Raw genomic sequence first — 20849 nt, forward strand, 5'->3', positions numbered from 1 at the left:
TCTCAAAAGCACAGCAGAGGATGTACTTATTGCAGCAGTTAAAGTTGTTCAACCTGCCAAAGACAATGATGGTGCACTTCTACACAGCCATCATTGAGTCCATCCTCGCCTCCTCCATCACCATCTGGTACGCTGCCGCCACTACCAGGGACAAGGGTAGACTGCAGGGTATCATTTGCTTGGCAGAGAAGGTGATTGGCTGCAGCCTGCCTTCACTTGAGGCCCTGTTCACCTCCAGGACACTGAGGTGGGCAGGAAAGATTGCGGCTGATCCCTCCCACCCCGGACATAAACTCTTTGAGACACTCCCCTCCGGCAGGAGGCTGCGGTCCATCAAGACCAAAACCTCATGCCACAGAAAGTTTCTTTCCTACTGCTGCTAGCTTCATAAACATGACCAGTGACCCCCACTTACTCTGCCCCCCGCCAGCATCATACCTCAGACTCCTGACCCACTCTGGCCACCCCAGTTGTTTACCTTATTTGCACATTTTACTTTATCTTATTGTTTACCTAATTTGCACATTTGTTTACCTGCACAGTTGTTTATTTATTTTCATCTTGTTTATTTAGGTTCTTATTTCTTAACATCTTAGAATAGACTGTCTTTATTTAGCATTTATTTATTGAGCGCCTCAACTCCAAGCCAAATTCCTTGTAGTTGCAACAATTACTTGGCAATAAAGCTTTTTCTGATTCTGATATAAGCTGTAAGCACTTGTGAGAAAATCTAAGTACAGCACCAAAAAAAAAAAAAGGTGTGCCTGACTATCAAGCAGGCGGTCCTCACCCTCTGTTACTACCTGCTCGGACTTTCTCTACACCCTTTTTTCTGATCACACCCCACTCACACAGGCCAGGGGTACAGAAGGCTGCAGCGGACCTCCTCTCTCACAAAGCGGGGGGGTGGGGATCCGGTCAATGGCAGGCAGGGTGACTCTCTAGCCATGTGGAGTGGGAGTGTCTGGAGTCGAGCATCGATCTGTGGACAGAGAGGGCAGCCGGGGGAGATAAGTGACAGAGGGGTTGCACCTGTGACAGATTTAATTAACAAGTGTGCTCTGCGAAGTAATGTCAGAAGGCATAAGAGGGGTGCTGAGAGCTGACAGAGAAAGTCAGAACCAGCAGAGTAACATGTATGCATGCCTTTGCATGCTTGAATTTAGCGTGTTGGAGTGTCTCAGTGCGAGACCTGAAAATAAAAATTCATGGTGAAAAACAGAAGTAAAAAAATAAAACGCCAGTCAAAGTAATTTGCCTGTCCCATTTTCTTCAGTCTCCCAAACTTCAATCTGTGACATTAAAGTCAAAGAAAACATGAGCAAGGACAAAATCATCATGACCCACAGAATAGATAGGTGTACATTATAAGTGAGAAAAGGACAGACACGTATGCATTATCAGCCCTCTCAATATATTTCTGAGAAAGGGGCAAGTAAGAAAAAGTAGTAGGCAGAGGTTAAGCCAGGGATCCCAGCAGTAATTGAAAAAAATAGAGGAATGTAAGAAACTATCAGCATGGGTCAAGGGGGCTGCAAGCCCTTTGCAGGGTGCAGGGGCAGCGCCCCTGCTGGGGGTACAGGGGGCGAAGCTCCCTGAAGCTGTTGAGATTTTAACATTTAAAGATGCTATAGAACACATTTTTTACATAGATTTAACATAGAAAAGCAACAGAATTTAACAATAATGTGTATCTATTTGATGCCATATTTTGTAATCTATGACATAAGTGGCAAAATTTTTTTTTATAAAAATCAGACGAAAATGTAGCTTTGAAGAATATACTTGCCTAAGTATTCCACTGATTTTGTTATAACAATAGTATCCATAGTTCATCTCATTTGTTTATTTTTTTGAGTTAATGTCAATACTAGTCTAATATAAGCCACATTTATTTTTCAAAAATCATGAATGAGCAGAAATCAATGATTCAGTAATATTAGATATATACATATGTACAGCAAATATTGGAGATATTTGATTTAAACCTCTCTTTTTTTGAAAGGTTTCACTGCAGAGGAATTTAATGCTCTTTTCTGGGGTGCATTCTGTGATCTTTCCTCCAGTTTTCTCTGCTTTTGTTTCTCGATCTTTCCTTCTGCTTTTTCTGATGTTGCTGCAGTGCTCTTTTGGATAGTTTCTAAGTTCAACACATTAGAAACAAAACCACAAACGGAGTTAAAACACGTTTTCTAGCAAATGGGCACAGCCATATTGTTTTCTCGTTCTATCGCGTACAGTCTCGCGGTATTTACATCAATTTAACTTCCGAGTGTTCCCGAATGTCAACGAGAACAAACGAAGCTGACGAAAACATCGCTAAACAAGCAAACCAAATCAGAACGTATTCTGCTGGTCATTTTACTTAAACATATTTTTAACGGATATACAAGAGATTAAAAAAAAAAAAAAAACACTTTGGCTAGAAAAATAGTGGAATTCCGCTAAATAGCGGATGTCTGGGATCCATGTTAAGCGTAAGCTGAGCGGAGGCTGTGTTAGCTGCCGCGATGTATAAAAAAGAGGGGGTCCGGAAAATTTTTAAAATGTAGATGTTAAATGGTGAATTCTGAGTGATCCTGAATGCAAAATTTTATTTTTATGAAGTATAAATTATGAAGTAAAAACTTATGAATTTCAATTCTTTGAAAAACCACTGTGAGTAGCCGGCGATGGAGCGTTTGTAGGCAGCAAAATCGCCGGTTGCCGGCAGTTATTGAGAGGACTGCATTATGAGCGAACAAAGACCCTTACTCAAATCACACTAAACTGAAGTGATCTTAATTAAATAATGTAGAATAATCATGGAAAATATACAATAATCCAACACTAAAGCCATAGGCAAAAAGACTTTTGATGAACTGAAATAGAAGTTTCCACTCTGTTTGTGACTCGAGTTTATTGACAAACGTTCTGGTATCTCACTGGCTCTGTTTTAGTCTAATGCTGCAGTAGAACACTGAAAAAACTGTTGTGAAGGCATGACTTGTGTGGTAATAACGTCAACTACTTAAGGCTGAAAGAAAACATCAAGAATCTTATTTTAAACATCATCAATATAGATATTTAGTCAGTACCTAAAAGCGGAGCTCCTGATGAGCGAATGAGCAACATATTTGCAAAGGCACAAAATCAACCTGAATAGAATACAATTACAGCATATGAACCATCAGATTGTGTAGTGTCGTGTATTTCACTTCAATAAATCACTGCATTGCCTTGTGACAGTGATGCCAATAATGAGATACATATTCATAACTGCGATGAGTATCTGTTCCTTTCTTTGACATTGCATGCCATGCACCAGAAACACCACCACCACATTTATTATGGTGTGACTCTGCTGGGTGCCTGGGGGACACCCACCAGAGTCTTAATTTCCCTGAGGGAACCCACCCAAAGGGATCAATAAAGTTTTATCTAATCTAACACAAAGATTTTGCAAAAATCTTTTGTGTCATTTTTCTGGTTGTGACCCTGCTTGTGTTTTTGGACTGTGAGTATTGTACCCCTCTGATATCCTGTCTGTGCCTCATGCCACCACTGCCTGTTTTGGATCTGTTTGCTCGCGTGTTTTCAATAAAATTTTTCCTGTGATTACATCCATTTACTACCCTTTTATATGAAACGGTTGTGAATATTTTCTGTAAAATGTTCGTAAATAAGTCCATATTATTTTTAAAAAAAGCAAATTAAAAATAATTGTTGGATAAAACCCATCTTATGTAAGTAAAGATAGAAATTTCATTGTCTGGTTGTCAAGTGTTTATGAGATACGTTGCCTTGCATTTATGATCAGGTTCCCTGTGATGGTACATGTTTGTCCTACAGTCAAAGCCATCAAAATTCAGATCGATTTATTTTGCATTTCTATTAAGTATAGGGCTCTGCTCTGCACTCTTTCTGCACAGGGAGCTCCACTATAAGACTGCATGTTTTACCATCAACAGAAAGTCAAAATACAATGAAAATACATTTTAAAATAGAGATCATGTTCTGTAATAAACATAATTAATTTGACAACTTCAAATCATGCAATGTCTCCAAGTTAGAGCACTTGTGGGTCTGAAATATAACTGAATGAGTAAATGTTTTTCCACACTGTGAGCAGCGACTCTGCTTCTCTTCCGTGTGAATGCGCTGGTGTTGTTGGAGATGACTCTGTTGAGTAAAACTCTTCCCACACTGTGAGCAGCGATACGGCTTCTCTCCTGTGTGAATGCGCTGGTGTGTTTGGAGATGACGCTGTTGAGTAAAACTCTTTCCACACTGTGAGCAGTGATACGGCTTCTCTCCTGTGTGAACATGCTGGTGTCTTTGGAGATTACTCTGTTGGTTAAAACTTTTGCCACACTGTGAGCAGCGATACGGCTTCTCTTCTGTGTGAATGCGCTGGTGTTTTTGAAGATTACTCTGTTGGTTAAAACTCTTCCCACACTGTGAGCAGTGATACGGCTTCTCTTCTGTGTGAATGCGCTGGTGTGTTTGGAGATGACTCTGTTGAGTAAAACTCTTTCCACACTGTGAGCAGTGATACGGCTTTTGTCCTGTGTGAATGTGCTGGTGTGTTTGAAGATTACTGAGTACAGTAAAACTTTTTCCACACTGTGAGCAGTGATATGGCTTCTCTCCTGTGTGAACGCGCTGATGTATTTGGAGGTGATACTGCTGAGTAAAACTCTTTCCACACTGTGCGCAGTGATAGGGCCTCTCTCCTGTGTGAACACGCTGGTGTATTTGGAGATGACTCTGTATAGTAAAACTCTTTCCACACTGTGAGCAGTGATAGGGCCTCTCTCCTGTGTGAATGCGCTGATGGTTTTGGAGTTGACTCTGTATAGCAAAACTCTTTCCACACTGTGAGCAGTGATACGGCTTCTCTCCTGTGTGAATGCGCTGGTGTATTTGGAGTTGACTCTGTATAGTAAAACTCTTTCCACACTGTGAACAGTGATACGGCTTCTCTCCTCTGTGAATGCACTGGTGGTTTTGGAAAGTACTCTGCTGAGTAAAACTCTTTCCACACTGTGAGCAGTGATATGACTTTTCTCCTGTGTGAAGTGAAAAGGACAAATGTTAGAAACCGATCATGAAATGCAACACGATTATGAAACGCAACAGCACTATTGCTACATCAAATAGCATTTACGTCAACATTCGAGATTCTACATGAATGAAGAATTCCTAGTCTGTCATTCAAGAAACCAATAACAGAAAAAGAGGATCTGGGAATTGATCTGGTTGTGTGGAGTCCAACCAAATGAATGAATTTGACCAAAAAGGGAAGGGGGAAAAAAAAAACCCTCCCCTTTATCTCCAAGATCCTAGAAAATGCTGAGGTAAAACAGTTATGCTCATATCTACATAGGAATAACATGACTTAAATGCATCAGTCAGGATTTAGACCTCATCATAGCACAGAGACAACACCGGTTAAAGTAGTAAATGACCTCTCCTGGCTCAGGTTCCATTTAATTGATCATTTTCAATTTGTTGACATAAATGGTGACTTCTCTATGCATATTAAGGTAAAGTCTGGTGTTCCAGAAGGTTCGGTCTTAGGCCCACTGTTTATTTGCATAAAAATCCCAGAGGTAGCATTATTTGTAAGCACATTATTAGCTTCCAGTGTTATGCTGATGACACGGTTGTGTTTCAGCAAAGCCAGATGACAGACACCAACTTAAGAAAATTGAAGAATGTGTAAAAAACATTAGACAATGGATGCTTATCAACTTTCTTCTACTTAACTCTGACAAGACAGAAATACTTGTACCAGGACCACATGCAGCTAAAAGTAGGTTTCCTGATTACATAGTAACTCTGGATGACCTTTCTATTTCTTCATGTGCAGCAGTAAAAGCTTTTGTGTGATTATTAGCTTCCAGTCTTTTATTTGAAGCTTGTGGAGATAATATTACTAGGGTAGCCTCCTTTCATCTCAGAAATATTACTAAGATAAGAAATCTGTCACTACACAAGGCAGAAAAAAAACAAAACTAGTTCATGCCTTTGTTACATCTAGGTAAGATTATTGTAAAGCCTTATTATCTAGATGTTCCACTATGTGCATAAACAAGTTCCAGTTAGTCCAGAACACAGCACCAAGAGTCTTTACTAGAACCAGAAGATATGACCACATCACCCCCATCTTATCTACACTGCACTGGCTCCCAACCTAAATTTCACAGTGATCATAAAATCCTATTATTGACTTATAAAGCACCAAATGGTCTCCCACCACAATACCCAAGCAAACTTCTGGTCCCTTACAACCCACCAGGCCTATGTACGTAAAAAGGTGCAGGCTATTTGTTTGTACCTCAAATAGTGAAGATGACAGTAGGGGGCTGAGCCTTTTCTTACAAAGCCTCACAGTAATGGAACAGCCTGCCAAGTAGAGGTCAGGACCCAAAAACACATTCTCAGTTTAGGCTGAAAGCAGATTTGTTTGGTCAAGCCTTTTGTTAATACTTTTTATTAGGTAAAGAAGTAGATCTGGAGGGCTCTCGGGCATACAGCATTTTGGTAAACTGGGATGAATGGATGCCGTTGCAAACCCTACCCCACCAGTTCACTCAGGTTTGACGACAATGGAATGGTTGGCTGTTTTACGTCCCAGGGCTCCCTCATGTCTGTGTTACCTTCTGGCTCTCCCTTTTATAGTTATGCTGTCATACTTACTCTTGCCAGACTCCTTGCTGGCACTTAGTACACAACATAAACCGTTCTTCAGCATTATGTGACAACTGGCCTACCCAACAATTTGTTTCTCTCTTTCTCTGTTGAGCTACACATGCCACTCCTGATACACCAGTGATGCTGACCTCTCCTACTCTCTGGTCCTGCCTGATCCATCCTGATGTTCTATTTCTGGCTGAGGTTCTCATCCCTTTACTCCTGTGAAGGATGCCCCATATGGACAGACTTAGAAGGCGGCTCTGGACAATTAATACAAAACAGTTTTGCTATGATGGTTTAGGACTACAATTGCCATAACTTTAGGCCTGCAGTTGTCATGAACTGTTTTGCACTCAAGTCTCCATCAATGAACAGTTGATAACTTCAATAAACTAGACTGCTGAAGCTCTGATGAATTTCCTAGGTACACAAATGCATTTTTTTGACCACATAGGACACCGTTATAGAAGGGTCATTTATCATTACACCAATGAGAACCAGAATCAAGACAGAGGATGACATTGTTCTGTACCTCAAATCAAGCAGATTCTGTAGTATGCAGAGCTCTAAATCCAGAGTGGAATTTGTCAAAGACCAAAGAGAGAAGAATCCAGCATATATGGCTAGCCCATATAAAGACCAAGATAAGAGCTTATGGCAGCAGGGGCATGGCCAAGCAGCAGTCTGTGAAAGGAGGGCGGGGTCGGGGAAGGTAAGTGGCTAAGTCATTCCACCTGCTGTCAGTCAATTAACGTGTGTGTGTTTGTTACAGGGACGGAGCATAAAAAGAGGGGGAGAGCAGAGAAAAGAGGCTCCTGACCAGAATGCATTTGTGTGTGGGAGTGAGGCTGAAAAGCTATACATCTTTAAAAAATAAACGTTTGTAAGAACTTCAGATCCCACCTCCACCCCCATCAGGGGTTTGCTACAGAGCTTAAAAGTAAAGATGGGGAAATTACTCCAAATATATCCTGGAGTTAATAGAATTAGTTCACCATAATATGCCTTAGTTGTCTTAATAAAGCTTTGGGAAAGTTTTAAACAATCTCTTAAAATTGAATGAGGCCTGGAGTTTGTCTTTTCCCTCCCATTTGTGCTCTGCCTTCCTACACACTCCTCTATGAGCACAAAAGGATTCATTCAGACAGGGGATACCAACAGTGTTCACCTTGGATATTTTTAATTTTAGAGCAGCTACACAGTCCAGAGCATCAGAGCAGGATAAGTTGAAAAGGGTGACTAACTCCTCTGTGGTGGTGCAGGAGAGAAGGGCATCAGAGATACAGGGTAAGTGAGAGCAAGAAGGTTTTGGAGAAATGTGAGGCTGTGGCTGGGTTAATCAATCAGGTCATACAGTGGGGCTGGGAGGGGTGGAAGGGGTCAAGACAATGTGGATTAATGGCCAATAGTCCTTAGAGATTTCAAGAAGCTACATTTGACAATGTGAACTTATTTAAAATTGAAGTCTTCTTTGATTGGATCTTAAAAAACTTAGACCAAAGCTGGGTTTTTATTTCCGTTTTAAAAAGTGTTTTCCTTTTCCTGCCAGGTTAAGATTGGTCCAGAGTACTTTTTTACCTATCTTAGACTATGGTGACATATTATACATGCATGCTCCCACCTCTTTTTAAAAAAAGTTGGATGTAGTTTACCATGCAGCCTTGCGTTTTATTACAAACTCAAAAATGAGAATGCACCACTGTACACTGTATGAAATGGTTAAATGGACTTCATCACTCAGGAGAAAAAGCCATTCCCTGATTTTTATTGCCAAGGCATTGGTTGGTAAACTCCCACCATACATTAACTGTCTGTTGTCACGCCAAACCAGTTCTTATAGCACTAGGTCAGGAAATAAAATAATCTTAAATATTCCAGCTGTACGCACTGAACTAGGCAAAACTTCCTTTAGCTCATATGCCCCACATGCTTGGAATAACCTTCAAAATACCTTAAACTTGGACTCTGTGCCTTCTATAGAGGTTTTTAAGAATCTTTTAAAAACAATTTTAATTGAAGAATGTCATTGTTTTTAAATTCACCTTCATTATGTCTGCTGTATCATCTTTGTTCAGTGTTGGGGTGCACTGTACTCCTGTCTATTGTGTGCTTGGCTGTCTGCCTTGTTTGTTAGCCCCTGTTGATTGTCTGTCTGCTTGCACTTCTGTTTGTGTCTATGGCTTATGTAACCTTGCATGTGCATTCTCTGTTTGTCTGTAAGCCTTGTGCATGTGTCTCTTCTGTTTGTTTGTTTTTATGCTGTCTTGGCCAGGACTCCCTGGAAGAAGAGGTCTTTGTACCTCAATGGGACCTTCCTGGTTAAATAAAGGTCAAATCAAATCAAAATCGGGACCGAACATTGATGAGGGCAAACATGACTTGTGAGGAGCTTGGGATTTTCATTGCAGCCTGCTATGATTGTGTATTTCCACAGAATTTTGACTAGTGATGATCACTGTGCCAGGACTTTGTCCGTGACAGGTGTCCACAGGCATAGCAGTAGAGTTTGTGGCAAAAAACTGAGATCAAAGTCAACCCCACTACATCAGTCTTGTCTTGCTGGAGTATGAGTGGGCAGTGCAGCCCAGATCATGGGGATGATGCCGCTGGACACTTCAGCCTGTATGCTTTTTTTTTTTTGTGTGTGTGTGTATGGGTCCGTCTCAGACACTGGTCTCTCATTTGGGACATTATGGTCAAAAAATAAATTTTCTAATTTTACTTTTTTTTTTGCATTTACCTAACACTCAAATGTTTCTTTTGTCATGTTTAATAAGAATAAAGATAGCATCTTGCTTTATCTGGCCTCCACTGTGGAAATTTTTTTTTGATTACAATTCAAATGCTTTTGTAAAATTGATTTACATATAAAATAATATCATGAAGAATTAAAGCCCCTCCTTCACAGATGAGTGAAAATATTGAATAAATTTCCTCTTTTTGATTGCTTGGGTTAAAAATGCCAAGTTATGATGACTGAATTGATTTAAATATGAATAATATGATACATTTTGGGTATTTGATATGGCGAAATTATACAATAGGGGACAATGGAAAAATCAAGAACACACCGGAAAGATGAGAATAACGGTGGTGGTAAAAGAACAGCAACTGTACCGGCTGAAGTTCGCGCGGGTCTCTGCTGCTTTATGGAGCTTTTCTAGGCTTCACCAAATGCAAATCAGCTGGGGTGGTGACTAAAACTGCTAATTTTAATGGGTGATTTGCATTCAACAACAGGCATGTGAGGATAAAGTAGATCAGCTTTTTGGAAATCCTGCATTTCACTTTTTTTTTTTCAGTTCAGCTTAACATATGCAAATATATACACACAACTTGATTAAAAAATGAGGCCCAGTGTAACCAGACTGTATAAGAGACCAAAAAAGTAACTTCCACTTAAATATCTTTCTGTTGTGAATGAAAGTACAGTTGTGGTCAGAAGTTTACATGCAGTGATATGAATGTCATCTTGGATATGAAGGTCATGGCAACATTTGGGCTTTCAGTAATTTCTCTGAAATGTTCTTTTTTTGTGGCAGAAATGTACAGCATACATCTTTCATTAAAAAAACAACTAGAATTTGGTGCACAAGTTTTAATTTTCTTTGGGTTTTCTGAAATCAACACAGGGTCAAAATTATACATACAGGGTCAAAAATTTACATATGCTCACGTAGATTATTAATTCAGAGCTGCTGAAACTTCCAAAATGTCTCTTATCTTGCCAAGGCCAAGGTCTCTTAACTTCCTTTTAGTGATCATGATTGACTACAGCTGGACGCTTCTCTGTGCCTTCATAAAAAGGGTTTGTTTACAGCGCTCATTGGATTGACCAACGCAAAGTAAAATGGGAAAGTCCAAGGAGCTCAGTGCAGATCTGACCAAGGGGATCGCAGATATACACAACTCCGGAATGTCTCTCGGAGCCATTTCTAAAACAACTGCAAATTCCAAGATCAGTTCAAACAACTGTATCCAAGTTATTGTGAGGTGTAGTCAATTTGCCAAGCCACTTTGCTTCAAGAAAACCCAAACTGTCACCCTCAGCTGAAAGGAAATTGGTTTGGATGGTCAGGAACAACCTGGGAACCACCATGGCACAGCCCTGCCATGAACTGGAAGCTGATGGATCACTGTCTACAGTTCAGATCGCCATGGACTAAGAGACTGCTGTCCAAGAAATGACCCCCTGCTCCAAAATTGAGACGTTCAAGCTTAACTAAAGTTTGAAGCTGACCACTTGGACAAAGAAAAAGCCTTCTGGAGGAAAGCTGTATGGTCAAATGAGATAAATATTGAGTTGTTTGACCACAATGACCACCATGTACAGAGGAACACCGTATCAGCTGGTGGTGGTGGTAGGATCATCATGCTCTGGGGCTGTTTTGCTGCCAGTGGAACTGGTTCATTGCACAAAGTGGATGGAATAATGAAGGAGGACTACCTCAGAATTCTTCAGCATAAACCATCAGAAACTTTAAGACGACTTGGGCCTTGGGAGTTACAACAGGACAATGAACCCAAACACGCATCAGAGCTGGTTGTGGAGGATAAAGCAGGCTAATATTAAGCTTAAAACAAGTCCTAGCTTCAACCCTATTGAAACTATATGGACCATGCTTATAAGTCGAGTCCATGCCAAGGAGGGAAAAAAAAAACCTCTACTAATTCTACCATGAGTCATGAAATATCCAACCAAAATTCTGCCAGAAGCTTGTTCATGGTAAACAAAAATGTTTGGTCAAGGTGAATCTTGTGAAGAGACATTTTACCCAAATATTAGGTGTGCTGTATGTATAATTTTGACCCTGTGTTGATTTAGGAAACCCAAAGAAAATTAAAACTTGTGCACCAGATTCTAGTGTTTTTGTTTTTTTTTTAATTAAAAGATGTATGCTGTACATTCTGCCACAGAAAAAGAATATTTCAAAGAAATTACTGAACACCCAAATATTGCCATGACATTCATATCCAAGATGACATTCAGGTCACTGTATGCAAACTTCTGACTACAACTGTATATGTCCCAACGTAAAAGCTGGTTAGTGCAAAAAAAAAAAAAAAAATGCAATTCTGAATTTAACCAGTCAAATCCAAGTGTAACAAGTGTTGCCAGGCAAAACAAACCTCACCCGGTAGCACTTATGATGAATATGAAGGAAGATATCGCAAAAAAAAATAGGTACCATATGGCTATTGTTTATAAATAAAATTGTTTTCTGATATCATGTCCATACAGTAAATATAGCATATATATTTACTCTACGAGGCAGTAGCCACAAAAATGAAGCGTAATCCAAAAATGAATTTAAATAAATAAATAAATCACAGAAGTAAAATATACCAAGTGTCTGTACTTTATATTATTCTACTCTTACAGTTTTCGAAACTGAAACCTCTGAACCGAGGCTGACATACACATGCTGTCGCCATGACCCAAACTCTTATTTCCCAGAAATGGCCCAGCACTAGAGCTCAGTGGAATGCACTTTCCCTTTGTAATGAGCATAAACATGTCTGAAAGCGATGTCTTTAGTCTTGTCCATTTATTTCAAATGGTGAACCGAACTGTATACACTCACCGGCCATTTTAATCAGAGCACGTGTATGTGCATGCGCAATATGTGACTGTTACACTCTTACAGCACGATGACGTAGTGGCTAGCGCCTCTATATGAGGCAGTAGACACAACAAAAATGATTTTGACCTTTTTGGTGACCTTGACCAGATGACCCTCAAAATGTTAGAGGTTCTATTTGAGACTAATGCCCATCTATCCTGAAAGTTTCATGGAGACTCATCCAGCCATTTTCCTGTAATATCATTAACAATAAAACAAAGAAACCCGACCGAAAACAATACCTCACCCCCTGGTGGACTATTATAGTAGAATTAAATGAAATGACCACAAGATCAAAAATGAGCCCGCATTTGACTCTTACAAACATATTTATAAGAACTTACAACAGACATTACTGCTGTAGGTAGGACTGGTGTGTCCCTGTAAAGTAAAATAAGAAACTCCAGCATGCATATTATATATTTTACACACACACTGGACCTAGTTGCTGGAGTTAGATGGTGCTATTCAAAAAGACAAACATAATTGTGAAAACAACCCATAAATACTAGATATTGGAGAAAAACCTCTATAACCTCTTAGACTACAGACACACCTTGCTGTCCAGTTGTTCCTGCAGACACAAACAACTTCCAGTTATTTGAGAAATGTTGACCAAATCTCCCCTACCTTATGCGCACTGCATTGGCTCCCAGTAAAGTTATAAATTCATGATAGTAGCAATGACCTAAAAAGCACTGAATGGTCTCAACCCACAATACCTGAGCCAATGTTTGCTTTTTTTTTTTTTAAATGATCTGCCATGCCTGGTTTATTCAAAACGTGCAGGTTCTTTATTAGTACCTAGAATAATGAACTACTATAGCAGCTGCCCAGAGCCTTTTGTTAAAAAGCTCCCCAACTACGGAACAATCTTCTCATTTTTAAACTGAAGTATTCTCAATCGTCAATTCTGAAGATACTGATTTATTCAAGCATTTTATTAAATAACTTTTTTGAGGGTAAAGGTGCAGATCTTAGGGTTCATGACTTCAAGAGAGCTATGGTCGAGCTATACGTGTTAGTCTTTGTGCCTGATCTGGAAAAACATCGAATGTCAAGACTCCAAATTATACAAATATAATTGAATAGAACTGAAATGATTTGCAGAATGTATGGACGGACTTTACCATTCATGGAGCAATTTTTGTTCCAGAGGAAGTCAAATGAAAGATTGAGCTCTTTGGTATACTCCTCTTCATACCACACCAAGAGCTCCTGTCCTGGGTTAATGGGTCGACAGCAACGATACAGAATTCCCCCTCGATACTGAAATGCTACAAGATTCTGTTCTTCATCATTACAGGTGCAATTCACATACCTAAAAGAATGAGGCAAAGTAGCAAAAAAAGGTAAAAATCAGATCAGAGTTACAGCCTGAGAGAAAGCATGGGGGAGATATCAGAGCCAGGAAGAAGAAAATTCTTCCAACAAATTAGGAGCTGTAAAATCAAAGACCTGACAACTGGTGTATTCCTCACCTCATCCAATTAGCATGCATGTCTCTTTTGCCATCTATGTTTTCTTCACACTTCCTGGTCCTGCATATCTGTAGAAAAATTACAGATTTATATTTCCTTCATTAAATCAGTCCATGCCTTCAAATTAATTGAGATACACAGGAACAGAGGTGGGTAGAGTTAGTTAAAAAAAGAAAAAAAAAATTTACTAGTAAAAGCATAGCCACTTTATAATAACTACTCAAGTAGATGTAAAATTGCTCAACAAAATAATGACTTGAGTAAAAACAAAATTACATACAGTGAATACTCAAGTAGTGAATAACTTCATATGATTTACTACACCTAATCTAATAGGGGTGCTATGGTAGTGCACTGGTTAGCACTGTTAACTCACAGCAAGAAGGTTCTGGGTTTGAATCTTGTAGCTGACTGGGGCCTTTCTGTGTGGAGTTTGTATATTCTCCCCGTGCCTGCATGGATTTCCTGCAGGCGCTCCAGTTTCCTCCCACAGTCCAAAGACATGCAGATTAGGTCAACTGGCTCCTCTCAATAACCCTAACCACGTCATCGCTTGTTTACCACAGTGCATTATATGGGCGATACCCGGGGTCAGCTCCGCCGTATTGTTTACTTTCGCCTTTGTTAAACACCGCATTGTTCTGTCTAACCGGTTTTAACCATGCTGCCTAAAGTGAACTGCTGTGTGCCTAACTGTGTCTCCACAACAAAGAGAACACCTCATTTGAGCTTTTATCAGCTGCCAGTCAAGAAGAAGAGAAGAAAGAAATGGGCAAGTTTAATCCACAATGAAAACCTTCAAACTGAATCGAAATGGACAAGTGTTTGTAGCTTACATTTCTCTGGTGGGAAAAAGAGGTACTTAAACTGTGACCCAACAATATTTATATGGTCTGCGGAATGGACTTCGGTTATAGAGGATTATAACAATCGACACTATTCATCATCTGAAACTAGCGATATTCCAAAGCCTGTAAAACACAGAAGCATTCTTCAGCCTTTGCCTCTGAACGTACCAAAGCACTCGGCAGCCGAACGAGCCTGTTGGACCGATAAAACTCCCAAACCATGAAGAGTTCTCTTTCAGGTATGTATAAATGTTCAGCGTACTTCACTAACAGCATTTATTGAAGTAAATGCACTTATACTGAACATGACACAGCAGATCAGCAGGTTTCCAAAGATTTTTTTTGTAATGTTTCCTGATATCAAGTTTTATTTAAATAATCACTCATTTATAAATGTTTTGATGCTGTTCATCTGGGCCCGGGGATCACGATGCAATCTTGGACTTAAGTCAAAAGTTGATTTTTCATAATAGTTCACCTTATTGCATCTGTAACTTTCAACGTGCTGGATCAAGATTAAAGGTCATAGGCAATGGTCCGAGGTGAAACGTAGAATATCAACTTTATTGTCTAGAAGAACGACCCAAAAAGTGAATTCAATCTTCCTAGTGTCTAATTTGCACCCTAAAATTGAATAAAACGGTTAAAATATACTGTTTTGCCCAATTTCCGAAGGTTTGTTTACATTTCACTTCTGCGCACTTTCACTGCCAGGGGACCGTCGTCGTGACGTCATTTAAGCCAAACAGACCGGGAGCAGTTCTGTGTTTACCTGCAAACCGAGCACATGTGTACAGACTTTGGTTGTGAGAGGTTGTGTAAAATGTCTGAAAGCGATAGCGATTTTGAAGTAGGAACTCTCCGAATTGAATATCGAGAGGTGAAACCGTATATGTAGGGACCTATGGCCGTTGCAAAGCAATCTGCGAATGTGGCTCACTGGTTTGACCGTGCGGCCTCGGAATCGGACGGCGACTCCACCGACTCTGATCGCGGTGACCCCGGACCTCAACAAGATTCGCGCCCAAACGATTTATCCTGGTAGTTATGATAAATTCTTACTTTCGTTGTAATACTAAATAAGAGCCCTTTTGAAGAATAATTAAACCGCCTCCCTAGTGGATATAGGGAACGATTACTGGACAGTGCGCCGGTAGGCCACATTAGCCTGCCATCAGCGGCATTATACTATTTATAGCCGACTCTAAGCGAGGAAATATCCCTTTGTCTCATTTCCACAATGATTGTACAGGATCCCTCAGGATTCTTGACTTGTCAATTGCAAGCAAAAGTAAAAAAACGTTTACCTCCAATCTTCTCCTTTTTGCTTCAGCGTTGCTGCTCCGTTTCTTCTTTGACCGCTTGATTTTGTTTCACGCGCACAATCCACTCTCTCCACCTCGTCTCCTCTTCCGGAAAAAAAACCACCCTCTGGCTTCACGCACACAACCCACTCTCTCCACCTCGTCTCCTTTTTCGGAAAAAGCCAACCCACTCGCTCCGCCTCTTCTCTTCTGGAAAAAGCCAACCCACTCTCTCCGCCTCTTCTCCTCTCTCGGAGAAAAGGTAAAAACTTCTTCCTGAACCGGTCCCATTGTTACAGTTCACTGCACAACAATAAGGCATGGGGGTTTTTCTTTGGAAATTCCTGAACACACGTCTGCACTCAAGCCAAACAGCAATGTAAGTAAACGGAAATGGACTCAACTCAAGCGGTTTGTTTGGCTTAAATGACGTCACGCGCCGAGTGGTCACGAAAACAGCCGAACAGAAATTTGCCGCAATCCGCACTAACTTATTTTAATTATTACTTATTAACAATACTTCTCGGGACCAGAAGAAAATTACAGAGGGTTTTTTAACATATAAAGTTTCAAATGTGCATAAAATTAAAACCATTGCCTATAAGCATTAATTTGGTGACTGACCCCTTGAAAATGGTTCCTCCAGGAACGATGACGTTTCAGTTGTCAAGACAACGGAAAAACTAAAATACAAGAGCATTTTGTTTTGTGCACAAGAGCATTGTGACGTATCTTTCTGTTTTTGTATTTTAGTTTTTCCGTTGTCTTGACAACTGAAAAGTCATCGTTCCTGGAGGAACCATTTTCAAGGGGTCAGTCACCAAAGGGTTAAGTACAAGGCTAACATTTCATTAGAGCAAAGCTTTTTAGAAAATGGTAAGGAATAACTGAAGATTAAAAGAAACAAATTTAGACTTCAGTCTAAGATTGCTTCGTGATCCCAGGGCCTGTAGCGTGTTAAAAACAAACAAACAAACAAAAAAACCCTTACCTTCTCACCAAGTTTGATTTGTATTCCAAATTTCCTGCTGTAAACCCTCAACATGCTATCACATTTTAAATCACCAAAATTTAATTGTCTTCCTTGACAGAGCACAGCAAAATTGTTCTTCTCACATGGCTCTCACGGAAAATTAATCTGACATCCGCTATATCGCTCAACTACTGACCCTGGCTATCTCCCATAATGCATTGCGGTAAACAAGTGATGACGTAGTTATGCTTGGGGGCTATTGCCCATGTGTGTGAATGGTTATCTGTCTCCGTGTTAGTCCTGTGATAGACTAGCGACGTGCCCAGGGTGTATATACACCCAGAGTCAGCTGGTATTGGATCCAGCTTTCCCCACAACCCTGACAGGTAAGGCATATAGATGATGTATAGGTAATCCAAAACAAAAATTTAAAGTATCTTGTCTAATAAACACAACATAAAATCTGCTCATTCAACTATTCTTCCTAATAATTTTTAATTAAATAAATATTCACCCAACAATTAAGGCAATTTTGCCACAGATTAGGAAAGGATCTTCCAGTCCAGGATAAAAAGGAGTGAGACAAAAGCCATGAGAGAGACCAATACAAATTAAAGCCGCAAGCGGCCTCGACGGGCCCTCGCGCCAGCGGCCAAGGGCATGCGTCCCCGCGAAATACCTTCCACAGCTTCTTCGGCAAGAGACATTACTCCCACAATGGCGACAAAGCACAGAATTGGACACATGGCAACAATAGGGTCTCGCACTGTACGGTGCTCGGGGGGCGCTATAGAGGCCCTGAGGCCCACCTGGATCTGGGCTTCTGGTTCTCAGTAGCGGTGGCAGTCTAAGAAAAAGGAGCCAAATTTCGTGCGTTGTCGACCATGGCAAGCGCCCCAATAAGGGTCTTGTAAAGAGTTTGCTTGCCAAGTTTGACAAATCAGAAGCTGCAATATCATTTTTGCCATAACCAGCACCCCCAGGGGCGAAAGTGCACAAAATTTGGCGTATATGTCAGGTGAGCTATGAAGAGTTTGCGTATGAAGTTTGATGACAATTGAGTAAATAGATGATGAGATATAGATTTTTGAAGAATAAATTTTTTGGTTTTTCCCATGTCAATAGGTGGCGCTATGCTGTACATGAGCGATTATGAGTTGGAAAAATAAGTGTCTACAACAGCAACGTACTATCACAAGGTAGTGGTGTGAAGGAAAAGCATTATGGAATTATTTACCAAAAACCCGTTTTGGAGCAATTGCATCGGCCAAAAACAGCGCCCCCCATGGACGAAAATTCCCAAAATGTGGTATACATGACAAGGGAGGTAGAAAGAGGGTGGCCGTGAAGTGTGACCAAATTTGAGGAAAGACTGGATTTTTTGCCCAAAAATAGCGCCCCCAGTGGCGAAAGTGCACAAAATTTGGCGTATATGTCAGGTGAGCTATGAAGAGTTTGCGTATGAAGTTTGATGACAATTGAGTAAATAGAAGATGAGATATAGATTTTTGAAGAATAAATTTTTTGGTTTTTCCCATGTCAGTAGGTGGCGCTATGCTGTACATGAGCGATTATGAGTTGGAAAAATAAGTGTCTACAACAGCAACGTACTATCACAAGGTAGTGGTGTGAAGGAAAAGCATTATGGAATTATTTACCAGAAACCCGTTTTGGAGCAATTGCGTCGGCCAAAAACAGCGCCCCCCATGGACGAAAATTCCCAAAATGTGGTATACATGACATGGGAGGTAGTAAGAGGGTGGCCGTGAAGTTTGACCAAATTTGAGGAAAGATTGGAATTTTTGCCCAAAAATAGCGCCCCCAGTGGCGAAATATCACAGAAATTGGGTAACATGTCAGAAGCCCAATGAGTGATTTGCGTGTGAAGTATGAGCAGTTTTGAGCAATCAGAAGATTTGTTATGAATTTTTAAGCATGTAAAATTTTGCATCGAAAATTGATTGACGTATAACTTCTGAACGGTTTATCCTACGTGAAACGTATTTAGTAACTTTTGTCAGCCATGTCTGTAGATGATGTGTATCAATTTTGGTGACATTCCTATGAACGGTCAAGGAGGAGTTGCGCCGTCTTCGTGGCCATGCATTTCGCACAAAAGTGAAATTACCTCACTTCCTGTTGGGCGTGGCTAATGCATTGGCATTACATTTTTGTCCGGCTTAGTGAGATACATATGCGTACCAAATGGCATGCCACTACTACAAACTACATGGCACCCAGGCACCTTAATGCGGGAGGCCAAAATCACAACGACTTAGGGGGCGCTATAGAGGCCCTGAGCCCCGGCCAAGTTTGGGCTTCTGGTTCTGAGTAGCGGTGGCAATTCTCGGAACTGGTGCCAAATTTCGTGCGTTTTCGCCCATGGCAAGTGCCCCGAAAATGGCCCAACAGCGGAGAAAAATAAAGAAGAAGAAGAAGACGGAAGAAGAAGAAGAAGAATAGTGAACTCTTACAAGAACAATAGGGCCTTCGCCCATTCGGGCTCGGGCCCTAATAAACTGACTTTACAAAGAATCTCATCTCAGAACTTGCTGAAATAACATGCAATCATATTTTGAACAACAAAAATATGCTACTGAATGTGTTAGCAGCATTCATGTTTCTGAATCGGAAAGGTTTACAGGTTAAAACTCTACAAATTCAACAGTGCGCTTTTTAAAGCAAGGACACAAGAGTCAGAGACACATTCCCTAACTAAGCTCAATTTCCATAAACATTATCAGTGATAACTTCTGTATTGACATCCTCTGTTTACTTTCTTACGTTGAAAAAATGTTAAAACTGTGTTTGGACTAGTTGTTAACGACAGTGAATACTGTAAAGTTAACGTTACTTATCTCAAATCAAACGGTGTTGTGTCTGAAAAGATTCAAAAGGTTTATCTTAAAGAAATTTGGTATTCATGAAAATTCACATTATTTGTAAAAATGAACTTGTGTAGATTTGATTTTGACTGATGAGCATTAAAACATAATGGTCATGAGTGACTGGAAATTTAAACACAGATTATGCCATCAAATTTAATTTATTTAAATTACACACAAATGAAACTCAGCTCATTCATATTAATGACCCAGTTGTTTCATATTAATATGACTTGAAATATAGCAAATTAAGACACAAGGCTAGCTGTTCAGTGAGGACAAACCTAATGGGACCCTGTAAGAATCAGAAAAGCTTTGCCGTTTACAGACTTTTGTAAACAAACTAAAATTATTAATTTACATGAAATCTTTTAGATAACCGTCCTCAAAAGTCAAGACTTTTTAATCATTAAAAAAAAATTCCTCTGGAAAGAGTTGAGTAAACTGTACAAGTACCACTAAGTTATATACAGTTTAATGGACCTGAAAGTGGGTTCGAAGTGTCTCCATATATCATTGGCAAGAAGAAATTTATATTATTTGGAGCTACCTTCATCCAGGGGTGACTTTTTTTGCTTAAAAAAAAAGTCCTATGCAATCTTTATAATAAGCAAATATATAATAAACTCACCACCCAGGAGTATCCACTGCTCATGGATTCCTCTCCATCTATCAACCTTCCCTGGTAAGGTCCGAAGTGCGCACCTACTGGAACCGTCTCCCCCTTATTAAACACTCCCAGGCCTGCACCAGGAATACCAGACTTCCGAATCTCTAGTCCAGGAGGAAGAGTTTTCCTGGCTCGGTCAGGGACTCCCATGGGAACAGGAGTATCAGGGATGAAGAGGGGAAATCCATGAAGCTCACACTTGTTGAAGAAGAAGGTTTTGCAAACTTCACAGTCTGGGAGCAGAGAAAACGAAACGGGAAGGAATTATGTCCAAATGTGTATGTACAGCGGTGCTTGAAAGTTTGTTAACCATTTAGAAATTTTCTATAATTTTGCATAAATGTGAGATAAATATCAGCAGATTTTTAACACAAGTCCTAAAA

At 40.1% G+C, this 20849-nt stretch overlaps 1 protein-coding gene across 1 annotated transcript in view; it reads right to left on the minus strand.

Moving 5' to 3' along the window:
* Positions 1 to 2882: 2882 nt before the first annotated feature.
* LOC132894015 (zinc finger protein ZFP2-like) overlaps positions 2883 to 20849 on the minus strand; it is a 30529-nt gene continuing 12562 nt past the window's right edge. Inside the window, exons 4-7 of the mRNA XM_060933201.1 lie at positions 20428 to 20699; positions 13787 to 13854; positions 13436 to 13626; positions 2883 to 5051 (exon numbers count right to left, since the gene is read on the minus strand). Coding sequence (XP_060789184.1) covers positions 4012 to 5051; positions 13436 to 13626; positions 13787 to 13854; positions 20428 to 20699 — 1571 coding nt within the window. The 3' untranslated portion in view covers positions 2883 to 4011. The remainder of the gene's footprint in view (positions 5052 to 13435; positions 13627 to 13786; positions 13855 to 20427; positions 20700 to 20849) is intronic.

The sequence above is a fragment of the Neoarius graeffei genome, chromosome 11, assembly GCF_027579695.1.
Source record: "Neoarius graeffei isolate fNeoGra1 chromosome 11, fNeoGra1.pri, whole genome shotgun sequence".
In the NCBI taxonomy this organism is placed as follows: Eukaryota; Metazoa; Chordata; class Actinopteri; order Siluriformes; family Ariidae; genus Neoarius; species Neoarius graeffei.